The 10,208-nt window shown below is 47.8% G+C and overlaps 1 protein-coding gene across 2 annotated transcripts in view; it reads right to left on the bottom strand.

Moving 5' to 3' along the window:
* Window positions 1-2,963: 2,963 nt before the first annotated feature.
* Window positions 2,964-10,208, bottom strand: part of DENND2A (DENN domain containing 2A) — a 102,599-nt gene continuing 95,354 nt past the window's right edge. For both annotated transcript variants that reach the window (XM_032643522.1, XM_032643521.1), the window contains 5 exons: window positions 10,151-10,192; window positions 6,555-6,672; window positions 5,913-6,158; window positions 4,199-4,285; window positions 2,964-3,300 (listed from right to left, as the gene is read on the bottom strand). In XM_032643522.1, coding sequence (XP_032499413.1) covers window positions 3,269-3,300; window positions 4,199-4,285; window positions 5,913-6,158; window positions 6,555-6,672; window positions 10,151-10,192 — 525 coding nt within the window. In that variant the 3' untranslated portion in view covers window positions 2,964-3,268. The remainder of the gene's footprint in view (window positions 3,301-4,198; window positions 4,286-5,912; window positions 6,159-6,554; window positions 6,673-10,150; window positions 10,193-10,208) is intronic.

Here is a 10,208-nt window from a genome sequence, read left to right as displayed (position 1 = left end):
AAGAAGTGCTCAATAGAGGGCAGATCTTATCACTATTCTTGGTCTGAGTGAGAAGAGGTTTGTGTGGTAATTCCTAAGAATTCCTTCTCCCTCATCTCAGCAGTGGTGACAGCTGCATTCTCGCTCAGATTTGCTCTCTCCGGCCTCTTCCTGAGACATGCCAGCTGCACCTGCTCCCACTCACCCCTTCCCTTGCCCACCAGTGTCTCTGATATTCCATAGCAATAAAATCCACCCAACAAGCCTGCTCCAACTGTTTTTCGTGGCCAGGTAACTGACCATGAATTGAAACACAATAATGGAATGCTTCTAAACACATATTCTTTATGGAAACTGTATGAGTTTTACTGGAATTAGAGGACTTGGTTCTTGGACAGATGGTTGGTGTGAGGCAAGAACCAAAGGTTAAGTGGTTGTGATCTGGTCTAACACACCCATGCTTTATGGCCATGCTTTGTTTCTAAACCCAAATAGCGTGATCCATCCAGATCTACACTAGACTGAGCAGAGATCACAAACCTACTTTTCCCTTTTGTCTCTGATCCTCCCCAGCCCAATTTACCACTTTGCAAAATGTAGACAACTTGTTGATTTAGTTTCAACTTAGAGTAGGATGGGAGGGATGTTGGGAAGCTGAACCGTGTACAATGATGTTCTGCTTCTTGATATGGGTGCTGGTTACACAGATGTGATCATTTGTGAAAGTTTGTCAGGCTGTGTATATTTCATAATCTGTGCACTTTTCTGTATGTATATTTTACTTCAAGCAAAAATGAAAATGAAAATAGGGCCAATGGACTAAGATACTATTTCTTTTGGCTGCGCCGCGTGGCTTGTAGGATCTTAGTTCCACGACCAGGGATTGAACCCATGCCCCCTGCGGTGGAAGCACAGAGTCCTAACCATTGGACTGCCAGGGAAGTCCCTGTACTAAGATACTTTTACGAAGATGCTTTTCTCAGTGCTCCTTATGATATTAAAAATTGGAAATACACTGCATGCATGAGAGGATTGGTAAAATAACTTTTAGTATATCTATAAAATAGAATATTATGTGACCATTAGAGGTGTTGAAAAGATGTATATTCACTTGGAGGTGTAAACAATATAATATGAAAAAGTTAGAAAAGAAGGTAGATTATAAAATATTAAAAGGGATCATCTCTGGGCAGAATATTGGTATTAATAGAGTTAACTAATCTGAGGAGCTTGTTAGTTACAAATTCCTGAGTCCAAACACTCAGAGAGTCTCTTTCAGTCTTCCCCCAACCCCCAACCACACATATCTACCCAGGTTAATTGTTATGCATAGTCTCATTCTTACCCTTATGGGGGGCCTTGGACCCCTTTGAGAATCTGATGTAAACTATGGATCCTCTCTTCTCAAAAACGAATGGACACACCAAATCTCGGATACAATTTGGGGGGTCCATGACTTTAGTTAAGAACCCCTAATGTAGAATGAGAGGTCAACCTCTCCTTATTTTCCTCTTGTTCTCATTTTTCCTCATAAGACCCCTTGCTCCCAACTCCCTAAAGGTCAAGAACCTCTGCCAGGGGGCTTCCCTGGTGGCGCAGTGGTTAAGAATCCGCCTGCCAATGCAGGGGACATGGGTTTGATCTCTGGTCCGGGAAGATCCCACATGCCACAGAGCAACTAAGCCCGCGAGCCACAACTACTGAGCCTGCACTCTAGAGCCCGTGAGCCACAACTACTGAGCCTGTGTGCCACAACTACTGAAGCCCGCGTGCCTAGAGCCCGTGCTCCGCAACAAGAGAAGCCACCGCAATGAGAAGTCTGCACACTGCAACAAAGAGTAGCTCCCGCTCACCGCAGCTAGAGAAAGCCCGCATGCAGCAACGAAGACCCAACGCAGCCAAAAAATTAAAAACAAACAAACAAAACCTCTGCCAGGCAGCACAGGCCCCTGGGCCATTGCCAAGGTCAGAGCACATCCCTTTCGTGTGTTCTTGCAGGGTTCCTGGGAACCCAGAGGGAATCCACCAGTGGGATGTGCAGGCAGTGGGTTGGCCGGGGGGTGGCCCGGAGGCCTGCTTTGAGAACGTGCCTGTGCTGCCGACTGTTCTCTTCCTGCCGCCCTGCCTCAGGCCTTGCAGGACGGCGCCCCCCCGGAATGCAGCCTTCTCCTGCACCCCCGCTTCCTCCCCTCTGGCCGCACAAGTCTGAGGAAGCTGTCCCCAAAGTTTTGATGCGCCTTGATAACATCAACAACAGAAGTCCCTGCATTCATCCTGAACATGTACTAGTTCATGTACGCTGCTCTGGGTCCCGATACTGAGACGTGAAAATTTCATATAGTATAAATAGGAATGGGCTCAAAGCAGTGGCTCACATGTTTTAAGATGGGCTCTAGGCAGCATCATAAACTTTAGGACCCTAAGAATATTTTATTAACAGATCTTACGAGGAGATTTCCTCTTTTTGTGTGTACCTCTAAAAGTCATGGGCTGCTTGGGCAGGGGACGGCTCTATGGCTTCTAAGAGGAAAGAGGCTGTCCAGAAAAGTCAGGTTCATTTGGGACCAGAGGAATCAGTGGCATGACAGCAAGTGGCCTCGGCCACCAGGTGGCATCACCAGCCAGCCTGAGAGCGCAGCTCATCCCAGGAACCCAAATCCTTTTACTGTTGTTCTCTTTCTTCCTTTTCAGCACAGATTTGACTCCACTCCACTACCTGCCAGTCCTTTCCCCAAGAGGACTCCCGTCCCGACACCTGTGGTGTGGTGTCTGTAGTGTCTGTAGGCGTCGCCACAGTGCTCCCCTCTTCACCCCGCACTTGTCCCCAGTTCTGCCCAGAGGAGCACCTGGGGGCTGCCCCTTCCCATCTCCTCCTCTTGGCTCCAGAGCACAACTGCCAAGCAGGATGAACCAGGGAGAGGTGACACAGGGCAGGACAGTTGTCTTAGCCTTGGCATAATAAAAGGAAAACCCAAACACTTTTCTTTTTTTTTTTAATATCTAAGATTAAAAAAATTAAAAAAACCCAAAACCAACAACCAAAGCAATCCGTTTGAATGTGCCTGGTCTCAGGTCCCATTTCCAGTGCTGTTCTAAAGAAGCGGCACCTTCCGGTGGCTCGGGGGGTCCCGGGTCCTGGGGAGAGCCCAGTGGTGGCCGGAAATCATCCCGGCCTTTATCCCAGCCCCTGGGACAACCAAGGACCCAACATTTCAGAAAGACCACCAGGACTGTTTTTAAGACACGCGGTTGCCCTAGGAAAAGTTCTCCCTGGAGGCTGGACTGAGGGCTATTTCTTGTGGAGAAACTTCATTTTATTGCCTAAAAAAAGAAAGTGAGAACATTTCACCAGGCAGACAAAGGGGCTGAGTTAAATCCTGCCCTTTTCACCCCAGAGGCAGTGCAGACAAGTGTGGCCTCCCCCCCCCCCCAAGAGCTTCACCCCAGAGCTCAGGAGAAGTTGGGGGACTTCGCCCTGCCTGGCTGCCCTCCTCGTGCCTCCCCGTGAAAAGGGGTCTTCCTCAGACTTGGGGAGTTTTGAAAGGAAGCATGTCAGAGCTGTAGATGTTGCTTCTGAAACGGTGATACAGGAAGCACTGACTGTAACACATCCCTGAGAGCCAAGTGAGGAGAAAACTCCCAGCAGCACGGGAGGTAGGCGGTCCCTTCCCAGGCAGCTGGCCATCCTGGCCGAGGCACCGGCACGGCCCCTGCAAGTCCTCCGTGGGGTCCTCCTCACTGCAGTTCTTCCTTACTGGGGCCTGCTTCCTCCTTCATCTTTTTCTCTTTCTTCTCCTCCTCTCTTTCCTAGTAAGGGCCTTTTTCCTGATTAAACTGCAGTCCTTATTAAAATTCTTACATTTCCACTTTTTGGGGGCATCATCTGGAGGCTGGTCCAGGTCTTTACTGCCAGACACCTTTCTCTGGTTCCATTCATCATGCTTCTAAGCCCAATACCCCAGAAGGTTTAAGAGTGTGGGAGATAATAGTGAAAGAACAGCAAGGCAGCCAGGGGCCCAGGAAAGCAGGGAGGGGGCCATTTGTGTCCTTTGCTTACGATCTGGGGACAGATTAGAACAGGTGGGTAAAATGCTGACTTGGCCCACTCGGTGCAGGCCTCAGAGCTCTGTATTATTAGGCCCCGGCTCTAGGGGAGGGAACTGGCCAAGACCCCATGGCTCGGAGGCTGTTGATAGGAACCGAGACCCCTAGGCCTCACCTAGTCCCTTCAGGAACTTGTTGACACCACTGTGTTCTCCACTGGGGAGTGTTTCCAGGTACTCTTGGGCTCGGACCTCAAAAAGACCTGTTGATAAGAGAAATCCCAGCCATTTTAGTTCCTTCTCTTCGTGCTTCTAGACATATCCATTTCCTTACTGCCACAGGAAAGAGAAACCTTGCTTCTGAGATGAAGTTGCTCCTATAAACATGCTCTGAATCATGAGATTTATAAGGGCTTGTACTGCCCTTATAATTGTCCAACCTGTGCAATAAGTGTCTTTGGAAAGCTGTAAAGCTAGCTCGTATGTGAAATCCTATCTTTACTGGACAAACGCCTTGCAAGCATGTACACCGTGCCAGGCCCGCGGTTTCAAAGATGAACCAGACGGCCTTGGCTCGGGAGCTCCTGAGGGCTCCCTTTTCCTCGCATTCTCCCACAAGAGGGCCCCTGGCCAAGTGGTTTGGCCTCCTGGGAACCCGGCTGCCATCTGCAGACTCAGGAGGGCGGACAGGCCACCTCTGAGGGCCCTTCAGTTCTCACCCGGGACTGGAGCCTCAGGCATGCTGTCTTCATCTCTTACTGATCTTCCACAGACGGGGCTCCTTCTGTGCTACTTTTAAGCCTTATGTCTCGCTCTCTCTATCAAATAGTGATCTGTGTACCCAGCAGGTCTTCTATTAAAAGGAATCCTTTCATCAGGAGTTGTGGGACTCATACTCACTAATCCATTTTCTTTTGTCTCTTCAGATAGCACTCATCAGAACACCTGAAGTGTGACAGACTCCCTTTCTGCCTTGCAAAGAGCTCTGGGAATTTAGAGCTTTGGTTCCTCAGATCAGTCTCTGCAATCGCAGCCCCAGAGGACACCAAGGCCTGGGCCAGCTGCTTCCCTGGCCCCCACCCCTGGCCACTGTGAGGCATCTCCTCAGTGTTGAGCATCTTTCCCCTTCTCGGGTCTAGCTCCCATCTGGGATAGCCTTTACTGACATTTCTAATTTTTAGATTCCCACAAGGACTTAAAATGATGTAAGAAAGAGATGGGAACGGTTTCATCCTCCTGGTGCACACTCCCTGCTCCTCCATCACTAGAAGCGTGATGGAGTCCAGCAACAGGGACAGGGAGGCTAGGAGAGACAGGGGAACCTCACAGAGCGAGGGCTGGGGCGGGGCTGGGCGGTCTCGTGGAGCGATGACCCACAAACCCCGCAGGTTGGGGCAGTCTCTGCCGTCCTGCCTCCCCCATGGCCAGCCCGCTGGGCTCAGTGGCACCACGTACAGCGGAGGGCGTGGGGCTGTCCTCCCCTCCTCTATCCGATCCCCAGGTCCCGGAGGAGAGGCTGAGGAAGCAGGGCAGAGGGAACCAGAGGAGGCCTGAGGAAAAGGAGAAGAGGCGCCACAGAGAGGGGAAGGGAAGGATGTCCTTGAGACTTTCGCTGAGCTGGGGAGAATAGAACAGGAGGGAACTTGCCACCAGAACCTGCAGTGTGGTTCTGGGAATGGGAAGCAGAGGAGAAGCGACGCCTGAGGAGACGGCAGGACACAGGGGCAGTTTCCCCAGCTCAGAGGTGGCGAGAATGAACGTCCTCCAGAGAAGGCTGCATGCTGTTCCCATCCGTGCCCTGGCCCATGACCTTCCGCCCTGCTCAACACCCACCCGGGGTCTGGGCATCTCTGGCTGCCTCAGCCCCCCACAGGGAACATGCCTCCTGACCTTTGGCATCCTGCCGGCGCCGCTCCCGCTCCTGGATGAAGCCCCGGAACGTCTGGGTCTCCATGAAGACCTCCAGGAACCGGCGGAGGCTCTTGGAGGAGACGGCTTTGCGGAAGGCCTCTCGCTGCAGGGTCCTCTCCTCTCGCTCGCCTGCCGTCAGGAACAACGAGTAGTGGCCCACGATCTCCACGAAGAAGCGGACAAAGGCTTCGGATACCACTTCGTTCAAGGGGCTGGACTCGGGGCCTGAGCAAAATGGGGAAGGACCAGGACCGCTGAGGGCGGAGGGCTGAGGCAGAGCCTTTGGGACAAGCCAGGCACTAAGACAAGGATGCTAGCTCCCTGGATGGTAAACTGCAATGATCCACAAAAAGATTACCCACAGTGAGCATTCATTTCTTCCCCACCTTTAAACAGATATTTTAGGGCCAAAATGGGGTGGGAAAAGTCTTCCCCACAGCTTATTGTTAGAAAGAGGTCCTGATAAAGGGGATGAGCGCCCAGCCTCTCTTCCTGTATACCTCTCTTGCCTATTTTCCTGCTTAACCCAGTGCCAAGTGGGACAGATGCCCATAGTCCATTTGCTCCCTGACTCCAATGATGGAAGAGGGGGTGAGGTCTGGGAGGTGGATGAGCATTTACCACGCTTGCAGTCTGGGGACCTGTCATCCTGGTCACTAGCCAGGTCATTCCTCTGTTCCAGAATGTGTTCCAGGGCTACCTGAAGCTTCCGGGGCAGAATGGAATCCTCGTCATCCATCTGTAAAGCAGAAAAAACAGGTGGGCCATCGCCCCAGTGCTTCTGGGGATGGTGGCTGCATCCTGGCCAGCAGGACACATTGGACACTGCAGGGCAGGCCTGGCAGGGTTCCTGGTTTAGTGGAAAGAACACAACTTAGAACTAGAGGTCTGAGGTTTGAATCTTGATTCCACTTTTTACAAGCTATGTGAGCCTCAGTTTCCCCACCTGTAAAATGGGCTACCAATCAGCATCTACCTCACCGTGAAGATTAAATGCACCATATAAGACGGTGATGAAAGAAACTGAAGAAGATATAAATTAATGGAAAGATATTCTGTGCCCATGGATTGAACGAATAAACACTGTTAAAATGTCCATACTACTTAAAGCCATCTATAGATTCAATGCAATCCTTATGAAAATTCCAATGACATTTTTCACAGAAATAGAAAAAACAATCGTAAAATTTGTATGGAACCACAAAAGACCTTGAATAGCCAAAACGATCTTGGGGAAGAAGAACAAAGCTGGAGGCATCATAATTCCTGATTTCAAACTTTATCACAAAGCTACCGTAATCAAGATAGTATGGTACTGGCAAAAAAACAGACATATAGACGAACAGAACAAAATTGAGAGCCCAGAAATAAACCCGTACATATATGGTCAGCTAATATTTGACAAGGGAGCTGAATATTTAATGGGGAAAGGATGGTTTCTTTCTTTTTTTTAAAAAAAATAAATTTATTTATTTATTTATCTTTGGCTGCACTGGGTCTTCATTGCTGTGTGTGGGCTTTCTCTAGTTGCGGCGAGTGGGGGCTACTCTTCCTTGCGGTGTGCAGGCTTCTCATTGCGGTGGCTTCTCTTGTTGCAGAGCACGGGCTCTAGGTGCATGGGCTTCAGTAATTGTGACATGGGGGCTCAGTAGCTGTGGCTCATGGGCTCTAGAGCACAGGCTCAGTAGTTGTGGTACATGGGCTTAGTTGCTCCGCGGCACGTGGGATCTTCCCGGACCAGGGATCGAACCCATGTCCCCTGCACTGGCAGGCGGATTCTTAACCACTGTGCCACCAGGGAAGTCTGAAAGGATGGTTTCTTAAATAAATGGTGTTGGGAAAACTGGACATCCACATATGAAGGAATGAAATTGGACCCCTGTCTTATACGAATGAAATTGGACCCCATCTTATATGACTCACAAAAATTATGTGGATTAAAAAGAATTGGATTAAAGAGTTAAATGTAAGAACAGAAACTGTAAAACTACTAGAAGAAAATATAGGTGAAAAGCTCCTTGATATCGATCTTAGCAACAGTTTTTTGGGATCTGATACCAAAAGCACAAGTAACAAAAGCAAAAGTAAACAAGTGAGAGTACATCACACTAAAAAGCTTCTGCACAATAAAACAAACAATCAGCAAAATGAAAAGGCAACTACAGAATGGGAGAATATATTTGTAAAGCATATGTCTGATAAGGGGTTACTATCCAAAATACATAAGGCACTCATACAACTCAATAGAAAAAAAGATGTGCAAAGGACATGAATAGACGTTTTTATAGATGTGTATGTACGTGTATATACATGTGTATGTGTATATATACACATAGATACACATACGCACAATGGAATATTATTCAGCCATAAAAAAGAAAGAAATACTGGGCTTCCCTGGTGGCGCAGTGTTTGAGAGTCTGCCTGCCGATGCAGGGGACACGGGTTCATGTCCGGGTCCGGGAAGATCCCACAGGCCGCGGAGCGGCTGGGCCCGTGAGCCATAGCCGCTGAGCCTGCGCGTCCGGAGCCTGTGCTCCGCAACAGGAGAGGCCACAACAGTGAGAGGCCCGCGTACCGCAAAAAAAAAAAAGAAAGAAATACTGACTTTTGTGATAACATGGATAGACTAATACTAAGTGAAGTAGATAAGACAGCAAAAGGTAATACTGTATGTTCTCACTTATACGTGGAATCTAAAAAAACTGAACTCTGGGTATTTGCTGCTCGTCCAGTGGTCAGGACTCAGTGCTCTCACTGCCAGGGTCCCGGGTTCAATCCCTGGTCAGGGAACTAAGATCCTGCAAGCCCCGTAGTGCAGCCAAAAAAAAAAAGAGTTATATATATATATATGAACTGAACTCATAAAAATAAGAGAGCAGAATGGTGGCTACTAGGGGCTGAAGGGTGAGGGAAATGGGGAAATGTTGGTCAAAGGGTACAAACTTCCCGCTATAAAATGAATAAATTCTGGGGAATCTAATGTACAGTTTGGTGACCATAGTTAACATATACTTGAAAGTTGTTAAGAGAGTAGATCTTAAATGTTATCACTACACAAAAAAGGTAATTATGTGAGGCAATGGGGGGTTAACAAACCATATTGTGGTTATAATTTCTCAGCGTGTATGTACATCAAATCATCATGTTGTACATTTTAAACTTACATATGATATGTGTCAATAATATCTCAATAAAGCTGGGGGGGAGATTAAATGCAACACAATTAATTTGTGAAAGTGCTTGGCACCTATTGGCTCCTCAATCAATGTTTCCCACTGTCCCCTACCTCCCACCCCATGGGGTGGCTAGTTCTAATCCGGGGACTCGGGTCAGGGCAGATGACCAGTATTTTTTAAAGCTGGCTTTATGATCTGGGTCTCAAAGCAGGAAGGCCTTGGGATGGGCCTACCCAGAGGGGCTCTGGGAAGTGAAAGTAGATGGAACTAAGGATAAAAAAAAGGCATTAACACATATAACTTTTCAGTGGCCATTCCAAGTGTAAAAGCAGTCCTTCAGAATGCCCAGAAAGCCTTTATATAATGATTCTTTGCAAGATCTGATAGGAGTCAGGCCTTTCTGGCAAGTGATAACAAGAAACTAACTGTGTATTACTTTCTCTGATAATGAAAGTAGTTTATAATCATTATAGAAAATATATGAAAGTATCAAAACAATTAAAAATCACTCATAATCTGTCTCCTTTTCAGTCTCCCATCCCAAGACAACCAGAATTAATGTTTTGGTGAGTTTTCCTTCCAATCTTTTTTAGAGTTTTATATATATATATATTTTTTTCTTTCTTGTTTCTATTCTTTTTTAAAAAAACAAGGTCAGCAAAATAGTGTATACAATTTTGCATCCTGATTTTTCCACTTCATATTATATCATGAAATTTGTTATCAAATATTATTGAAAAGCATGTTGAAAAAAGACAAGTGTCCATAGTTATAACCTACACAAAGATTCTAATTGTCAGTAAACCGTTTTATGACAGAACACGTGGGAATCAATCCTTTGTCCAAAGCCCTCCTCTTTGGCCCCGTCTTCTGTCCTATCCTCAGTCAAGCCCTGGCCAGGGACTGCCCAAGCCCCTTGACCTGTTGTGCAATTTCAGGCACACAAGGGAGCCTTTCCGCAGCTGGAAAGCTGAGCTCCAAATAACAAAGAGCTGAAAACAGAGCAAGCAGTGGGTTGAAGCTGCACTTCTTACTCACCTGTCTGAGGAACCGATTGTTGACAAGGTCGACCACAAGGACCTATGAGATAAGGAAA

This window comes from Phocoena sinus, chromosome 9, assembly GCF_008692025.1.
Source record: "Phocoena sinus isolate mPhoSin1 chromosome 9, mPhoSin1.pri, whole genome shotgun sequence".
NCBI lineage: Eukaryota > Metazoa > Chordata > Mammalia > Artiodactyla > Phocoenidae > Phocoena > Phocoena sinus.
Note: the sequence above shows the minus strand (reverse complement) of the source record. Positions and strands in the feature narration are given on the sequence as shown.